We start from the raw sequence: 20,234 nt of genomic DNA on the forward strand, positions 1-20,234 counted from the left end.
TCTATGAGGCTGTTTTCATTTCTCATTCTTATTCTGATTAATGAGCCGGAGGAAGATTGCTTCCTTCCCTTCTATTTCTGTAGTTGAAAACATTGAGCTTATGACTCTTCTGTACCATTAAACAAAATTTTTAGAACTATATTCCCTACTGGATGGATGGGACTTGTGTGACATTGATGGGTTTTCCGAAAGGGAATAAGAGTCAGCAAAGCCACCCTTCAGCAGCCACTACAGGATGGAGGAGGTAAGATACAATACCAGACTGAAATATTTTTGAGTGGATAAGAAGGCATCAAAATCCATTTTACACCTAAACAGCTGGGGCGGGGGAGTGCAAATCACTTGCAGTAGGTAACCCAGGGCTGTCACAGGCAAGGAACAGAAAACACAATACTTTCTGATGACTAATTGAGCAACAGCAGAGAAAAGAATAATATTAACCTGCAGAGATTATTAGCATGGCTTGCTGTGCCTGTACTGAACAGCTACATTACAATGAATATTTATACAACAAACCGTATCACCAGTCAGAAGATAACTGAGCACAATCATGGCATAAATTATTACAGAAGACTACAAACAGAAGTCATTCAGAAAACATCAAGAACGTGAAAAAGCTATCATATCGGTCCTAGAAACAAAACAAGCCAGTAAAAAGCAACAAATTTAAGATTTAAAATCTAGCAATTTGATAGACTTTTTTTTTTTTGACTCAATGATTAGTAAAGTTGTCCTATACTGTAGTGATTGTTCTCCACAAAATAACTTCACTCTGAAATCTTAACCCTGCTATGGTTCTCATCACAAGAAGATAAAGATGGCAGAAGCTAATATGACATACTGAAATTATTCAGCCTCACATTTTTGGAAATAAAAATTCTTGCCTCAATCCCTACTGGGCTGTCCTGACTGGCCTCATGATACATACGCACTGTATGCATACCTTACTGGTATGCTTTTTTTTTTTTTTTTTTTTTTTTTTTTTTTTAAGAAAAGCAAGATCCATGCAATTATGAACATTAGAGGTACCAATACAGTTCTCAGGACAGTAAAGACGTGAAAAATCCCGTTTCCTCCAAACGCCAATCAAAATAATTACCACAGCTTATAGCAGCAAAACAGAATTCCCATCTCAGAGGAACAGTGGCATTTCAAGTGCATTTTATCCAAAAAATGGAGGAAAAACTCTCATCAAAAATTTTACCCAATGAAATATCCAAAACTCTTCAATAATGCTTTTGATGTTTGTTCTTGCATTTTTAAGGCAAAACATAGTCATTCATTTATCAGCATGTTTTCTTTGCTTCAATGAGCTGACCTGCAGTATTTCTCTCAGACTCAGTTCATCAAAAATGAAATTGCACTCTCCTGTGCTGTACAACACAATAACTCAAGCAGCGTCATTATTCTTTGTATAATTAGTTTTCCCATCAACACTCATGCAACTTCCATGGCATGCCACATCCAGCCTGGAGGAGACATGCTGTGTGACCACAGGCATAAAGCACATCCCCAGGAAAAAGGACATAGAAACTTTGTTCCATGTGAGCCCAGGCAGCAAAATGCTGAAGAGACAGCTGAAAGGTGTTTGGGGTCAGTCCAAGAAATCAGTATTTCATCTAGCTTGTCCTAAAGGAAAACATGTAATCAATGTTGAACTTTTCCCATGAAAAGTTCTGATTCCTTGGAAGATACAATTTCTGAGGAAAATAAATTGTGCACTTGCCCTAAATTAGTTGTGGCATTTCGGTTGGATACAAAGCTCTTCATTTTTATTTTTTTCCCCTTTCTACCTATCATTCCTGAGACTATTAAGTATTAGGGGTTTCAGTCTTTCCAAGTGGTAGTTTCTGAAGTCCGGCTAAAAAAGAAAAGCTCAGTTTGTTTCACCAACTTGCAGTACCTCCCAAAAGAGGTAGGCAATGAATATTTCCCATGTTCTGGAGCTAAAATGTAGTCTATGAAATGCAACTCTGTCAGGAAAGAAAAACTATTAAGATGGGAGAGAGAGAAATGGAGAGGGAGAGAGAACAAACCACTCAAGTAGAGTGCAGAGGCAAATAACTGGAAAAAAAAAAAAAGCCATGAAGATTTTGCAATTTTAATTTCTCTGCTCCTTCAGTTAGAAAAAGACATTGGTGTCATCAGTGTCTTAGAAATGGGGAGAATTAATATAATAAGAAATGCTGAGAGGGTCATAGGGAAAATGATATGGAAAGAGTTATGTGCAATGTCTGTCCTCTGCAAGGTGGAAATGTGATGAGGCAAAGGAGTCAGGAGTGTATGCAGACCTACGGTTTTCCTAGCCTGTGAGTAATTATTTTTCTCTTTGCTTTGTCTACAATGCAACAAGTGCAGCATCTGGATGTTGTGTGTATGCGGAAATTCAAGGGATGAATGTCTCCTCTGCAAACAGGGCCGGGCCACTCACTTGAGGTGAAGGGGATGTACTTTAATCTCTCTGCTGGAATAATTTCCTTTGACTCTGAAAATCCAGACATCAACATTACGTCTCTACATGAAATCCTGCACTCCTCTAGTATACATAATGACAGAAACAGAGTGCCACTCAGCCATACTTCTACTGAATATGAACCTCACTAATGATCTGCTAGAGTCTCTCTTTAATGCTCGATTGTGCACATGAGTACAGTGCTGCCAACTTCAGCAACGTCGTAATGTTTTAAGAGTTCTTGAGATCACTCAATGAAAGCTGCTGCTGGACAGCTACAGCATCACTTGCTTCACTCGTGAGGCTCTTCCTGTGAAAATTCACCTCACAGAGGCCAGTTGGCAAGCCTCTAGCAGGCTGGCATTTGTATGCTCTTGGCCAAGATTTTCCAACAGAAGTGGCAGCTGGATTCTACAAGGCAAGGTGACCACTGCTCTCCCCAGACTGCAGCAGGCACTTCCCACCCTATAGTCTGATCTGTGCTTCTCCCATCCTTTGGACGCAGAATATGTTGAAAAGAAAAAATATCCAAGTCAGAGTCAAGGAGAACAGAAGCAAGAGACAGAAAAAGAGGATAAAAAGAGAGAGAAAATGAGATCTGATGAGGAGCTAGAAAGTCTGGTTAGGAGAAATGCCTGGAACTCAGAACTACAAGGGAAGGGTATGCTGAGATGGAGGGAGCAGGGAACAAGCGAGCCCTGGAAATAAGTGAGAAGAGAGAAAACAGCTCATGAGCAAGGGAAAGAAATTCAGTTGTATAAGAAACACCACTCGGTCTGTTTTCAAGTTATTAAGGAAAGAATTCAGCAAAACTATATAGGACTTTTTCCCTTTTGTAATAGAATATCAGAAGGAAGCAAGGAGTGAAGAGAAAGCAAGATGTTCTTAAAAAAGCATTTAAAAATTGTCAGTGCTCTGTTGATAAACATTTAAGTTGATTGTATCTCTCAGTATGTTTGAGAGAGACTGTTTTAAGAGGTACTGTTCAACTGCCATTGCCTTGATACTGTCAAGCAGAATCCCCTATCTAAAACCGAAGTAGCAAGAGCAGAGTCAATTCTCTTTCAAACAGGCCAGATACATGACCCAGCCTCGACCTGGAGAAATTGCCTACAGGAATGAAAAAGACAGCCGAGTTCCCAGACAACTGGCTTTTACAACAAAAATAGGAAAGGAGTAAGGATAGGATAAAGGAAGAGAAAGGGAGAGGGAGAAGGAATCAATTTTTGTACTTGTGTCAGATGTTATCGACTGACCACTAAGAAATGAGTACCTGAATAGCTCACCTAGCATTAAATAATAACAAATTAAAGTCATCATGGTTTTGATATGGATCTGCATTGTCAAAAGCATTAGCACACCCTACCCACACCAGAGCCTCCTGAAACCCAGGCACTTTGAAAGGAAAGGAGTAGGGATACAAGATACAAGAAACAGTTGCTAGATTTAAAAACAGCATCTCCTTTCAAGCTTAAACAATATCCAAATGGAACATTTCATGTTTTTATTTTCTGATATAGTAGTATATTTAGCTAGACACTGTTAAGACATTTGACATCCTCCAATACTCAGGTCATCCACTGCACTTATCATACCAATAGCAATCTTCTAACTAAAGTTATCTTAACATATCTGAGCAAGAACTCTGCAGACAATAATAGTTGTTTCACATTTTATTTTTTTTTTCTTCTGCTAAATAAAATTAAATCATTTAGCTTCTTTATTAAAAAGTATTTTAATGTAAATATTTTTATAAAATCTTCCCCTTAGTATAATTTTATTCTATTATAAAGGGATCATAAAAACTGCTCAGTGATCTGAATACGAGAGACAGCTGAATTTGTCTCACTTACTCTACTGCTTGGGTTTGGAGGGGACCTTAAAGATCATTTAATTCCAACCCCTGCCATGGGCAGGGACATCTTCCAGTAGACCAGGATGATCAAAGCCCCATCCAACCTGAATTTAAACGGTTCCAGGGATGGGGCATCCACAGCTTCTTTGTGCAGCCTGGTCCAGTGCCTCACCACCCTCTGAGTAAATTTCTTCCTTATTTAAGCTAAATCTACCTTCTTTTAGTTGAAAGCCATTATGCCTGCTTCTATCACCACACTCCCTGATAAAGAGTCCCTCCCCAGCTTTTCTGTAAATCCCCTTTAGGAATTGGTATTCCTCTCTAGATGAAGCAAAGTCATAAAAACTTCATTGCCTCATGAAAGATTTAGCCTTGTGCTGAATGTCTGCAGCCTTATCCTCATGCAAAGTTCATCAAGGATGGCAGATGGTGCTGCTGGTTCAAGTCCCACATTAGAATAGGTTTGTCTTGTCAAAAGGAACTTTATTATGCATCTTTGTGGCCTCAATCCATCAGCACGAATGGCAAACCAAGCAAGGGATGATCAGAAAAATCTCCAATTACATTCAGTAAACAAACTTCACTGCTGCTATTTCCAATAGAAAATCATATTTAGTCAGCCTGGTATAGGAGGCAACAAATATCACAAGGTTATTGGCTGACTTCTATGAAGAGCTGGCAACTGTACTCATTGACTCAGAGAACTCAATGTTCATAAAAAAAATAAAAAAATAAAAAAAACAGATGAACACAACCTTGCAAAAAGGTAGTGAGAAGGCAAGTAGTTCCAAATGTGAAGGGGAATACTATTCGTTTCTGTACAAGATACCAAAACGCTACTGTGCAAGCCACGAACATTCATGTCTTCACTATATTGATTTCTCTTAAGAACAAGTATTATCCAGCACAGTGTGTGGAAAAACCTTCTGGCACAGTGCAGAAGTCATGAACTCCGTTGTATATAGCAGTGTGCAAAGCAGATCTGACAACCCTCTCTGAAAATTATGCCTTTGGTGTTGGTGTCAACCCAAAACCATGCTTTGCCAGACTAGGCACTGACACTAATGGTTTGCTATTGCCAGTACAGAAGAGCCCTTCAGACAACCGGTATTTTGGTATAGAAATATCATTCCTACTGTACCAGATCTGCACCACAGAAAATGAGGAAACTGAAAAGAAAACAGAGGTAGCTATTTGACAGAAAGACATCAGGAAAATGCTTTCAGGTATTAGAATTACTAGTTAATAAATACAGTACACGAGATTTAAATTAAAAGCTCTGCTGTGCTTCACAGTGGTGTCAAATACCACAATCATCACTGTATTCCTGCAGAAAGAAGGCCTGCTCTGTACTTTCCCAGATCCCTGAAAAGAATCTCAAGTCTCCTCCTTTGCAGCTGCAGCAAGCATCAGAATCTAAGTAGGTTTTTAGCCTTCATTTCCTTCAGTTTTCCAGTTGGGAATTTATTGAGAATTAACTTGCTAATTTCCGTTGAATAAATCTCTGATTTTTCTTTAATGTACAGATGCAAACTGTAAGTTATTGTCAAAGTTGATCAGAGTTCTCACTCCTTCTTGAGTGGGAAACACTTGATGTATTGGCAATTGAGAATAATTGTCAAGGTTTTTGGTTAGGCATCAATACAGATAATGTTCTTTAAAATGAGGGTGTGAAGTTGCCCTACTGGACTCTAACCCTATTGTGTAAGTCATGAAGTACAACTAAGATAAGAGTAAAAAATCTGAGAATACAGGTTAGAATGCACAATCAACTGCATTAGTGCCACACTAATACTCTTAGTATATAGACAGGTCAAAAATAAGAGTTTCAAATCTTGCAAGTATCATAGTATCACAGAATGACTTGGGTTGGAAGGGACCTCAAAGATCATCTAGTTCCAACCCCCTGCCATGGGCAGGGATGCCACCCACTGGATCAGGTTGCCCAGGGCCTCATCCAACCTGGTCTTGAGCACCTCCAGGGATGAACACCTCCACAACTTCTCTGGGCAACCTGGCCCGCCTCCTGAGTGAAGAATTCCCTCCTAGTATCTAATCTAAGTCTCCCCTCTTTTAGCATAAAACCATTACCCCTTGTCCTATCATTATTATCGGCACCTGGTTAATCATTTCTCTCTGAATTTGAAGGGAGGTATAGTACCTTGAAAATTTTATATAGCACCTAATATAGCAGGGTATATTTGCCTTGGATATTAAGGAGATTCTTAAGAATTAGCAAGGAAAGCCCCAAGGCAATTGCACAAAACCACAGGGTATGGTGGGACAGCTGCAGAGGAGATTACACAGAGCAAGGAAGTTTTTTTTAAAAGGTAAAAAATAAGTAGGAAATACAAAAAGAAATTATACTGCAGGCTAGTTATAAAACTTTGCCAAGAGCAGAATGACAGAGAACTTGGCTAGAAGGGAACAGAAAATAACTAGAAACAAGGCTGGCAGTATTAATGAGGCATGTAGCCTAGCCTCCAGAAACAAATGTTGGAAGCATTTTGACTGTGACAAAAGCATACTTATATACATAGCAAAGGAACCTAAGAAAGAGCTTACAATTCTGTACGGCAGAAGGGACACCTAAGCCATGAATAGAAAGGACAACAGGACAACTTCAGTGTGTGTGTGCATGCCTGGAGACAGGAAGCTTGGGTGGTGTGTGTGTATGTGGTAGATTGTTTGTTTGTTCAGGTTTTATGAAACTGAAATTCATCCTGGCTTGTCTACACAGATATGAAGTGCAACACAGGCTAGTGGCAATACGGGGCTGTAAAGATTCATTCAGGATGACTTCTAAAAATTGAAGCAGAAGCCTCAGGTAGAGAGGAAAACAGAAGATCTATAAAACAAGTCAAACAAGTTAAATGTACGAGAGAAAGCAAAAGCAAGGGAAGAAAATAGACTTCGGAAATTGAGAATAGCATGACAACCACTAAAGCCTGCAAATAATTCTGAAGACAAAACATAAAAGTTTACAAAGACAAATTTTTGTGCTTAGGATTTGGATGGTGTAAAGTAGGATTACATTGTTCAGATTGGTCTGAAGAAATTGTTTCAGCCACGTAAGAAATTATTTTTATTAAAGCCCATTTGGGTTCAAAAGAACAAATACACAAAAAAGCCACTTTCAAGGGTGCCCCATCTCTGGTACCATGCCCAGTTTGGTGTCATTTCTATGAGGCCAGATGTGACAGTCTCAGCTTTCAAGCACATAAGCAGGTCCCAGAGACTGGGACTAGGTCACCAAGAGGTGTTGCAATTATTTGGGAAGCCACAAGGACTCCTTGTACAAGGCACATTGGGCATTCTAGCTCATCACCTCAGCCCTCCTTTGTTATAGTGTGCTCAGCAGTATGTGAAAGGCAGCAGAGAAAGGTGCTTCACTATGCGTCCATAAAACTGAATTCTTACCTTAAAGAATAAGTGTGTTTTTCCTCTAATCTTCCATTCTCTACACAATCTGCCCTGCCAAGCTGTAATCTGCCCTGGTAGTAGGATGGAATTTGTTGGACATTTTTTTTCCTTATTTTCTACTTTTATTTTAACTTAAAATTGCTTTTTCTTTCTTTTTTTTTTTCTTTTTTCTTCTCTCTTTCTGTAATTGTAATGGGAAGGAGGCTGCATAGACTTGGCCTTCCGCTTGCATTTAGACCTACCCAACATCAATACAAGACAGCTTTGCCACTTAAAAACTGCCTGATAACTGTTACTAATAACTGCACTTTTGCCCCACTCTCTCCACCACCATTGCCCCAAGCTGATTTCTGATCTGTTTGATTGGGACTGTAATCAACAGCTAAAAAATATAAGCAATAGCTGGTAATTGAACTTTGGTGCTTTTTTGGTTGGTTCAAGATGTCTCATAATATTGCTGCTTCACTACACAATATAGCACAGTACTGAATACCATTCAAAATTCACTTTCTGACAATATTAATACTTCTTTCTTGGTAATAAACGCTTTGCTTCCACATACATGTCTGACAGCAAGCTGTGAAACATACTGCTACAGTCCAATCTCAACTGACAATACAATAAATCCCTCTGGAGCAGTTTGAAGGTACTGCTTTGTTGTACTTGAGCTGACATGCAAAAGGAAGGCACACTCAGAAGTTTAATAATTCTGCACAAAATCTAAGAGAAAAGAACCAGGTTCATCTCGAGAAATAATAAACTTTTTCAGCAGCAAAACCACTAAGAAGCTTGAAAGAGAAATACATGGACATGTACCTTCCTCCAGTGCTAAAGTGACAATTTAATCTGCATAATCTAGTGCTCACGTGGAAGGGGGAAACAGTATTTCTGCATCTGAAGACAACTGTAGATCAGGTTCATACTGTTTCATAAAGCTTTGAAGTATTCCAACTTACACATTCTGAAGGGCTTTGATTTAAATCTCCTCATCTACTGAAAATGAAATAGAGATTAACTCCTCAGGATACCATAATCAACAGAGTGAAAGCTTTCTTCAGAGCTAGAGTTGAGATACTGAAAGAATCAAGGTTTTGTTAAGTGGAGAAGAAAAACTTGTTTCCCAAAACAAGCATCTGTTCTGAAAAGGACTGATTCCTCAAATGTATTAAGGATGGTACATTTTGAAAAGGGAAGGGGAAGGAAAGAGTTACAAAAATTGTATTTTTTTTCTTTGCATTTTATTTGCCAGCCTAAAAGGGGCTAACAGTTGGCTAGAAGACAACAGCACAGGAAAACCTTAACTGACCATTTTCTGTCTAGAACTGTTGAAGGCTCCTCTCTTAAAGTAAGGATTAGTGGTGCCTGGTCACCAAGACTGGAGAGTTTAATTTCTAATGAATCCATAAATCCAGATTATTTTCTGGATTAACTGATTTCTCAAATGTATAGTTTGGACTGAATGATTTAAACTCTTTTTTTTAGGCATCAAAATATATCTCCAAAAATTTGCAGCACATTTTAGTTGCACAAAATTCTAAGTCAGGAGTTTAAGTGCTCATATGCAGCACCCCAAATATATATATTTATATACCTTTTTTCTTCCCTTCCAGAAGTTTTTCAGAGAGATATAGGTAATGTGCCCAGGTCATTCAAGAAATGCAGGACAGATGTAAGAAGTGAACTCAATCCAGCAGCTCAGCTCTTATCTTTTGAATCTATGTCTGAACAAGTCTGACCTCCTCGTATTTATGATTAGGTTGCTGATCTGAGGATCTGCACTGCCTCCACTCTTCAGGGAGGCCTAGATTACCTTCAGTCATATGAACCATATTAAGATCTACTTTTTACCTAATATTTTGGAAAACAAAACCAAAAACTTGATTATGGGATTAGTAATAATTTTCTGTAATGAAAGACCAAATTGGAGTTATGTAGTCGTTTGCTATGTACTTACTAAAAAGTTTTGTTTGATATACAGTATATAATATACTCGATTCTTTCAGTATATATATACAGTATATAACACTGCAACTTACCATTAATAGTGCCAGTAGAAATGTAAAATAATAATGGTAATTAAAATGTATGATGCTATTTTTGTCCCTGTCCGGCTCTAGCTTATCTGAAATACACAGATCAAAATAAATAAATATCAGTCCTGCATTACAAACTCTGACCTTGTTGAAAAGATTTCCTTTGTATTTTCATCACTCCATTAAACACATTTATAAGCTTACTAGCCTTATAATTGCAAATTTAACAGATAGGAAAATAATTAACAGGTGAAATGAAATCATTGGCCATGGGGACAGCCTGACAAGCTCTGAGACACTCCAAGCCAACGTTCCAATTGTGGCAGTAAATCTGCTTTTCTAAATAACTCATATGCTATGTACGCATACTTGCAGTCTCCTCAACTACAGTAACACAAAAAATGCAGTCTATTAAATAGCAACTAGAAAGGATTGTAGAGAACACCCTGGGAGCAGAAAATCAGCAAAAAGACAGTAACAACATCTAGTGACATTTGGGATAAATCAGAAACTGCTATGCTCCATGGCAGGAATTATAACAATTTTTTGCCAATACAATGGATTGACGGCAGTACATGGATTCTCTCCCTGTATCAGTTGCATGTGCTTGTAAAACACAACAGAACTTTAAGGAAGGCTACCCATATCAAAAACAGGACCACAAAGTTAGTTCATCTAGAAACTCTATTGTGCAACAAATCTAATTCTAACAGAATATAGCAATGTGTTGTTCCCCATAGAGTAGTCCTACAGATTGCTTAGGAACTAAATTAGTAAAGGCCTAACCAAAAGTATTCCAAAACTAGTAAGATTATATATAGAGTAAGACTTTTTTGCTTTTTAACAAATAATAATAATAATAATAACAACAAGAAGAAGAGTGGCACATAATTCTGTTGAATTGATAAACAAGGGAATAATTATCTTTTGAGTAGTGAGGATTGTTACAAATATTGTGTAGAAAAGTTATTTAGCAAAATTTCTGGATAATACAAAACAAGAATCCCTTTGCCAACCTCTGCTGTTTCATCACTCGGGAACCACTTGCTGGTAACACTTCTGACATATTCTTCCTGGTGTCTGTTCCATCTGCCCTATCCTTGTACTATGTAACACATCTTAAATTGTCTTGCGAAATATCTAAATTAGCTTGCAAAATTATCTAAGCAAAATAAAGCACGTGTAGTGAAATATGTCAAGTAACAAAATAAAACAAATATGCATCTTCTAAATAACTATTTCTGTACCATCTAGGCTTCATGATGGAATTTGTACTACTGAGTCCGCAGGCTTGGGCTATTTTTTTCAGACCGAATGAGACCATAAGAGCAAAAAGAACATCGCTAGCTCTTTATCCATTACAACAAAAATGTATATTCTGCTCCCAAGGACAGGATGATTGAACCCTGGTAACAAATAAATACTTGGTGCTATACTGTCTCTCTTTTCCTAATAAAGTTTCAAGGCTTTATATATATATTCTGCTTAAGATTGGTTCAATATGTTGCCAACCAAAACCCTTGCTTGGCTGGTTTCATGCCAAATGAAACAGAACTACCTGATAGCATCTACTTTTTTCTCTTGTAAATATACATAAGTGTGAAGACCTTGTAAGATATTAATATGTGCAATTCAGGTTATGAGGTTTAAAAAAAGATACTGACATGGTGCATAGTTCAAGATATGATAAAATCCACCCTGGAATTAATTTACTGCACCCCTCAACTGCAGTTGTTTCAATAAAACATGCTTTTCCTGCTGTAAGCCTGATTTCCAGGAATGGTATGGACTCACAACCACACATACCTTCCAGCTCTTATTTGCAAAACAGTGTGTAAAGTGCATTGAATCAAAGAAGTGTCACCTGTAAAACTTCAAGGTGTTTTCATTTCTAGCACAGGCTTATCAGCTATCGTCCACTCAGAGCTTACAGAATTTTGTCAAAGAATTTATCACAAAACAGCACCATTTTTTTTTTCAGGTTCTAACACATAGTATTAAAAAGAGTAAACTATAGGATTACTAATTGATTTAAGAAGTTTATTGAATTATTCTTAACTTCTGATCAGCTGTTCTTGCTTCCTACTTAAAGAAAAGATTTTTACAAAAGTAAGATTTGCATGTTTTATTATCAGAGCTTAGATCATCTAATCTAATTCCTCCAACTAAAGGGCACAGGAGCACTTATCAGTTCTGGAATTAAGGTTAAAAAATAATAACAAGTAATAACAAATTGTTAGCCTGCCATCTGTGGCTGCAGTCTGGTGGGTAGGAACTTAACTGTCATTTTTTTACCTTTACGTGGGCACAATATCAGAGCCTTTCTTCCTTGCTGAGCTGGGTAAGAGCTACTGCCTTTCACAGTGATGAGGGGAATAAATGAACTAACCAGAGAATTTTAATAGTGCAGGCTACCAAGGATTCAACAACACAGAATGGTGAAAGCCCCAGGCATGTCCTTACTACATTATGTGCCATGGAAACGTTGTTGTGTTGCAAGCTGTAGGTTTCTAAGTGAATGGGACAGGCAAGCTCTAACCAAACCCACCTTCTCTAAAGGCATAGACAACCTCTTCTGTGGCGACAATCTCTTTCTGCCATCTGCAATGCACAGCTGCATAGCCTGTATTGTCTCCAGCAGATGGCAAAAGTGTGCATTTGTTGTTGTAGTCAGTGATCTTTCTCTTCCCTTCAGGGCTCCTTACGTTTGGCACTTGCCTGTGCTCCAGATGTGAGCTAGAGCTCCTCCACGCAGCAGAGCAAAGCACTTTACGCTCAGCAGTACTCCCTGCAAATGCCAAGGAGCAATGGCATTGCCAATGCAGGAGGAACTTTGCACAAAGCACTTTTATTAGCTGTGACATACAGCACAGCATTTTCAAAGAGCTAAGGAAAAAGACAGCTGCTGCAGCTCCCCTAATTACCTTTCCCCAGACGTCAACAGTAATTTACAATTTGGATGATATTGCTGGAACTAAGTACAATTTAGTTCCATACACAAGCTCTCCTGCTCACATTTATAGGCCATGTGTTATATGAAAATTACTTCTATTCAAACTGTTTCTATGACTTAGGTCATCACCTGTCAGCATTTTAACTGCAGATTCTTCTTTTGCTGCTGGAAAATATAGAATTTGCTATAGATAGTAATCAGATAATCACATCTTATTTCAAGCACAAGCCAGCAGGACTTGCTATTAGAAACTCTCAAATCTATCACATCAAAACAAAAAACATTTGGAGCTCTCAGTAAAAATTATGCTTCTTAATACACATTCTGTGACAGAAAACAAAAACAAAAACAAAACACATAATAATAATAAAAAAATCAGTACATACAACAGGGACAACATTAGCCTCATATAAATCCAAATTCAGTTCTGAAGCACTCCCCTACTCTAGTGTTTAAAAATATGTACTATGTTCAGCTATGGCTCCTACTGTTTTGCCACTAACTAAAGTCTGAAGGATACATGGGAATTCTGGCAAATTAAAACATCATCAACAAGTAAGATCAATTGTGCCAAGAGGATAAAACATTTCACACAGTTTCACCCTTTAAAGATGAAAAGCTTTCCTCCACTGGCAGTAGCTCTGAACTGCTTTAGTGACAGGAGACTCCATTTAAAAAATACAAATGCAAGACAAAACTTAAAACTCATGCAGATGCACAAAACTCCAAAGACTCAGTAATATTCCAGCCCCAAAAGTACACTTGGGTAAGGAAGAAGTAAAAAGGAATCAGAGCAAATTAGTATTTGCAAGCACTGAGAATAAAGGTGATGTCGACTTAGAGACTCACTGTTCCATGGATCCAGTAGTTTGCTGATGCTTTAAATAATCAAATAAGCAATCACCAGCTTCTACAATAACTTAGACCCATGCATCTACTCAGTGTGGTGTCCTGCTTGTGGTTGTATTGCTGTACAATTGTCTGTTTCTTCTCGATCAAGTTATGAGTCAAGTGAGAGGATGAGACTTACCCATGTTTCTCTGGATTCTGCACTGACAAGATTTCACTGCTGCTTTCATCAATGGGAAGGACCCGAGCAATATATTCTCCATGTTGCTGGAAAAATTTATAAACAGCCACTTGAACTATGCATTGGTTGTTGCTGCTTCTCAGCCAAGGGCTCAGGATGACAGGGCTTGGACTCCTGGATTCATTGAGGAACAGGAATGAACCTAGGACAGATGAAGCAACAGGAAATCTTTAAGGAAAAAAAAATATACAAAAAAGTCTCAGCATGCGGATTAATACTTGTCATTTTTAGGCCAAAACTCACTCAGCAGCCCTTCTATACTTCCCACTCATTCTAAGATTATTGTTGCCACCTAGTTTGGAAACTTCCTAGATTTAACTACCAGAAGAAAAGACACAAAGTAAAAAAAGCTACAAATATTACTGGAGGGAAAAACAAGGAACAGCAACTATAAAAATCAATCAGTCAACCAAGGGATTTCCAAATTTAAGCCCAGGCAAGCCATTAAAGAAGTCTGGATTCTTGTTTTAATGTACTATTACTTCCTGGACTTTATTCCCATCTCTGCAACTTCTCAGGTGTGGTCCAGAGCCAAACATTATGGCCTTGGTCCAGTGGCATCCTGATTTGACAGGTCAAGTATTTATTAAATCTTTGTATCTGTTTTTCTCAGCCAAATAAAGAACACATTCAATAGCTCTAGCTTTGATCTCCTATAAACAGAAGAGAGCAGCATTCTTAAGCCATAAGAGTCAGGATAAAAGCCTGACATCATTTTATTTCTTCAGCAATTCATTCTAACACATCCATTTTATATGCAGCTAATCCACGTTAAACTTCATTATTATCCAGCATGTTGACTCCCCTAGCATAATTCTATTTCAGTACAATTTGAGGCTTATCCTGTTGGACAAAGGCAATGCATTTTCATTACTCTGTTGTTCATTTCAGGTAAGTCAAATTACTCCCCTTTGGCAGTTGACCAGTTTACCAATTTTCCCACAGAGCCGGCACACTGGGATGTTTAGCCAGGTAAGTGAAAAGTCAGCTAGGTAAATGAAAGGGACCTACCCTTAAAGCAAGAAAAAAAAATTAAATTCCACAGATTCTAGCAAGACTGATCAGATTATCATAAAAGAGGATATCACTTCCTGCAGCATCCATTACAAAAGCCTGTCTGTTACTACTTAAAATATACAGACCTTATCAACAGTTTAATTTCACAAAGGGAGAAACTGAGGCCCAAGAGGCTGTAATCTGTTTTTAAGTAAGCATGAATTTTAACAGGAGCAGCAGTTTGTTTGTTTGTTTGTTTTTGTTTTGTTTTGCTTTTCAAATACTGAGGTTGAAACTTCAAAGGAATCATTTTCAAAGTGGCTGAGCAGGTACAACCCAAGGCTCTGCTGCTGCCCAGAGTGTCTAAGAAACCCTGTGGAGCCGTGAATGGATCCTTCTCACCTTCACCTTGGTGTCTAAGCTGTGGATCACAATGCTTTTGCAAAACAGACATTCTCAGCTCCCATGACAGTATCTCATCCTAAAATGGACCTGGTGAGTTGCCCTTCAGAATTTCCCATTTCCACTGAAGTGAGGGTGATGAGATCAGATTTTAGTAGCTCACTGCCAGATGCCAGTTTACAACAGGGGAACTGCACCCGTGGTCACATATGTCCCCTCTGAAACAATCTGAGTTATTAATTTATCTCAGGTCCCATAGAGGTATAAGACGAAGACCCAAAATGAAACACGAGTTCCTGTCAACCACCATACTTCCCTCCCACGCTTATCATAGGGAGCATTTTTAACAAACTTGTCAAAAAACAGTGTCCTTGGCATTGCATCACATTAGTGACATATCTAAAACTAGAAAATATTTGTACTGAAAGAAATAGACAGGAATACATAAAGTACAGCCTTCTCAGGCGTCAAGGTTCGTAAACAGAGATGAATGAAATGTAGGTGCTACACTTTTTTATGAGCAAGATTCTTTTAATTGAAATGGTAGCCTTTAATCCAGCTATTAAAGGAATGGCTTGATGAATTTAAACAACCTCTGTCATTGTTACAGTTTCATATACACACTATTTTTTTCTGGTCAGTAAAACAAAAACAGAAACTCAGCCTTATATATCATACTTCCACGTCTCTCCCTTTTGTTGCAAACAAAAGAGAATTAGAGCACTAAATCTTGTGGTTTTAATTGTACCATCCCCACAAGAACACTGAAATCTCTGACATGAAAGGGAGCAAAGAGACTTCGGCTGGTGGCAGAAACCCACTAAGCGTTGCAATAATTGCTGATGGTAGCTTGGCAGGTGCGAGAGCCATTTTCTCATCTTACTGCCTTGCAACAGGGAGTGAGATTTCTAATACAACAAAGAAACAAAAAGAAAGCTCACATTCACCCTTTTTTTCCTTTTTTTCCTGTAGTGGTTCTGAATAAAGAAGTGTATGCTTTTTTACACCCTCACTTGAGGAAAGATTTTAAACCTCAGCGAGACCTAGTAGAAAACATGGCTAGCTGCTAGAGCAAATGTGTTAGTTCCTAACCCCCTTTGGTTTGGGTACTTTTATTTACAGGGCTCACTCTGGGCAAATGTGGCTTATTAATCATCACAAGAACAGCTCTACCTGTTAAATTACATCGCTAAAAGGAAAACAAATTAGCCACGGTGGAGGTTACCCAGCCACACTTGGACAGCACGTTAGGAACAGACCCACAACACACTGTTGTGAAATGAGGCCTAGAAAATCACTCTGAAGGATGTAGCTGTTATGTAGTATTGCCCTCACCAGTGGTACACAATTGCCCTCACCAGTGGTACACAGTCTTGTTAGAAATCTAGGTTTATACTTCTGTGGAGGCAGAGAGAGAAAGAGCATAAATATAACTTTGCTCCTGCTTTTGAAAGTTCAGACGTTTCATGGGTGGCAATACTGAGTGCTGTGGTGCTCTCTTTTTGCTCTTACCACCAGCCTAATTCATAAATGCCAAGGAAAGTATCAGAGCTGCATCTGGCTCTGGTATTAACCGGGGCTGTTCTCAAAGTTAAAATGAGAGGGACTTGATAAGAAACAGAGAAAAAGCACAAGTTTTGTTACTAAAGATAATTTGAAGATTCCTCCTCGCAAGCTACAAGATCTACTTATTACTGAGCAAACCGGTGAGTTCCTGTAGTAACTAAACCTGACATGTAGTATGCGTTAACATCACACAAATTCTTTAGCATATATGCAGTAGACTCAAAACACCAATTCAGACCAAGGCAATTTTATGAATTTCCTCTCTCTGATGCACATGCAACGTGTCTGTCAGGCAACCACATACACAAACACGCTCACACACAAACACAACAAATGGCTGACGGAGGCCCAAGTCCTGTCTCATCACAGTTGGCAGGACAAGTGGAATCAATGGTGTGAAACCCACAAAGGAAAAATTAAAGTGTCTGAAGAGAGAAATGATATATTTTGAACGCACATCCTCATACTCATCCCTTCCCTCACAGACACAGTCTTTCAGTCATTGCTTGCCTCTGTTCCACACGACAGCCTCCCACGGGATCAATACAAGCACAACTTCTAGGATCAGACTACAGAAAGCTACTTAGAAAGAGCTAAAAGTACATACGGACATTGATTCCCTATCCGCACCGAGAGAGAGAAGAATATTCTGTTTCATCCCAACTTTCTGGCAAAATTGGACGGTGTGTGGTCACTTGATTATTCATTTTGTATTTCCCCCTGATGGGAGGGAAACTGTGCGGCAAGCTCTCAGATTTCTGTGTAGATCCTTAAGACCAGAAGATTCCAACTATAATTTCTTTACACTTATTTTCTCTTATTAGCTCACGACACTAACAAGGCTCTTGGGATCTTCCTGGATGAATAGCTAGAAAAAGCACTGTGGTTTCAAACAAACTTCTGCTGCTATTTTGTTATCAGGGTATATATATATATAACAGGGTATATATATTTATATATATATATATATAAATATATATATTTATATTTATTATATATCGGGGTATTTTTTGTTATCAGGGAATATAAGCTGAAATGAAAGGCCACTTCGTGGTGCATGACATGAAGGCACTTCATGGTGCATGGCATGGTGCATGACACCACACAGTGTCACGTTCTACTACTCACATGAAGGACTGGTTAAACACAGGATGCCACAGCACAAAATCAAGCTCTTACCTTTCTGCTTCTTCCCAACTGATCAACATGGATGTGTTGACAGGACCTGTATTTGACAGTGTATGGCACGGCATGGACCTTATAATTGCTAAAATCAGGACTCCGAATGGCCTATTCATTTCCAGAAGATGCTCACCAATGAGTCATTTCAGGATTCTTCCATTACAGGTTTTAAATTGGACTCTGGTTGCATAGTGCAGTGCTGCTATTGAATAGATGCAGTTAAAATAATCACAAATTAACTAGATAACTAGATACACAGCCACAGACCCAGCCACTTAGCATTCCCTGGCTCATGAGCTCATTCGTCATGATCACACGGAACCAAGAAATTGCAGAGGGAACAGCATTCAGCCTTTTGCACCAAATATATCTGTATTTGAACTATATGACATAAACCTTACTACCCGATATTGCTTTGTGTTGTTTCAGAAACTACTGGTCCAAATGGCAAATACTTTATTTTCCACATTCTCCCTAAACCCTCACATGCTGTAGAAGAAATTTACCAACAGTACTCATCTCCTAATAATATTTTGTTCCCAACTTCTTAATACCTGCAGTCATAAAGCAAGTTTTCCTTATCCTCAGCATGTTGCATCTGATAAAGTCTCTGGCAATTTGCTGTCACTTCAGACAAATACAAATTAAAATATATCTACACTTAAGGACGGGTGTTGGGAGGAATGGGTTAAAAATGGAAGATTGGTGAGAAGGATGGGATGAGAACAGAAGACTGACAAGGAGGACTGTAAATAAGTGATCTTGCAGTTGGGAATGTGTCTGGGGAGTACAAATGTAGAAAAATATAAATGATGCCTGCTGCTGTTTGTGCTCTGGGTGTTAGGCAAGTAGCACATCTGTAAATAGGTAACACAGGTGTTTGGTGGACTCAGAGGTGCCCTATCAGATGTGCTTGAGCTCCCAGCCTTGGTACAGAGAAGATCAAAAAAGCACAGTGAGGATCACAACATGGTGGTAAAAACTGCACCTACGTCAACCCTCGATAAAAACAGGAGAAACCAGCAGGTTGGTGATCTCCTGGCATGGACCCTGCTTAGCAGTTCCTGCATCCCCACATTTGTGCCTCTGTTCATGTGTTGTGTTGGGGATCCCCTGGTTGGTGAGGTAACAAGAATAATCTACACTTGGCATTTTAGCCACCAGTCTGTGGCTGCTCCTGCTGCCTGGCTGCACTGACTCACACAACAGGAAATTATCACAGTGGACATAAAAGGAATATTGCAAGACAAATTAATATATCTTTCACAAAAAAAAAAAAAAAAAGTTTGGTTGATACTTTGGAAGCTTTTTTTGCAACTTTCTAACATTCATATCACCAAAAGGGAAGAAGGATGGTTGATTGACTTTGTAGCGAGATGTTTTTCAGAAGGTGATGAGACACCTTCAAGTTGCACTGGTCAGGACTAATAAAGTAACGTGAGATATATGTTAAAAAAAAAAAAAAAAAGTAAAATGTTGCTAATGCACCACGTACATATACAGACACACTATCAATAAAGCACCTGTCCAAACATGGCCTCAATGCATGGCATTGAACCTCCTCATGGCATGGGGAGGTTCAGGTTGGAAATGAGGAGACATTTCTCCTCCAAAAGAGCAGTCAGGCATTGGAATGGGTTGCCCAGGGTGGTGGTGGAGTCACCGTCCCTGGGGGTGTTCAAGGAAAGGCTGGATGTGGTGCTCAGGGACATGGTTTAGTGGGTGATAGTGGTCGTAGGGTGATGGTTGGACCAGATGATCTTGGAGGTCTTTTCCAACCTTAATAGTTCTATTTCTATGATTCTATTTTTACAAAGGGGTATAGACAGGTAAGACTACAACTCAAAACACACCAATGATGAATACCAATCTTTGACCCAATATCCTTGTCTGATACGGATGCAGAAAACAACTGAAACATTCCAGTGAATGCTGAGGCAACCCTGAGATATTTAAAAGAAAGAGCTATCATTAGGCCCTTGGAACTGGGCAAATTTACCGTCATATTGCTAACCCTTTCAAAAGCTACTCATCACCCAAATAGCTTTGAATGCAACCTGTTAACTGCTCATCTCCTAAATCCTTCCTTGTCAATCTTCAGGGCAAACGCAGTACAGAGCAATGTTCTGTGAAATAACTTCACGATGCTAAGTGAGGTCAGCGCACCCTAATGCATCATTTGAACTTTCTGAAGCAGCTGTCTAGCAAAGATGGCTGCAACCCAAAGAAATGACAGCTCAAGAAGTTACAATGGAAGGTTCTCCAGAAAGTGCCAACCAGCT

General features: G+C 38.8%; 1 protein-coding gene across 4 annotated transcripts in view; it reads right to left on the bottom strand.

Annotated features, from left to right (window-relative positions):
- ALK (ALK receptor tyrosine kinase) overlaps positions 1–20,234 on the bottom strand; it is a 284,889-nt gene that overhangs the window by 131,353 nt on the left and 133,302 nt on the right. For all 4 annotated transcript variants that reach the window (XM_068675868.1, XM_068675869.1, XM_068675867.1 and 1 more), the window contains exon 4: positions 13,747–13,948. In XM_068675868.1, coding sequence (XP_068531969.1) covers positions 13,747–13,948 — 202 coding nt within the window. The remainder of the gene's footprint in view (positions 1–13,746; positions 13,949–20,234) is intronic.

This window comes from Anas acuta, chromosome 3 (genome assembly GCF_963932015.1).
Source record: "Anas acuta chromosome 3, bAnaAcu1.1, whole genome shotgun sequence".
NCBI classification, from domain to species: Eukaryota; Metazoa; Chordata; class Aves; order Anseriformes; family Anatidae; genus Anas; species Anas acuta.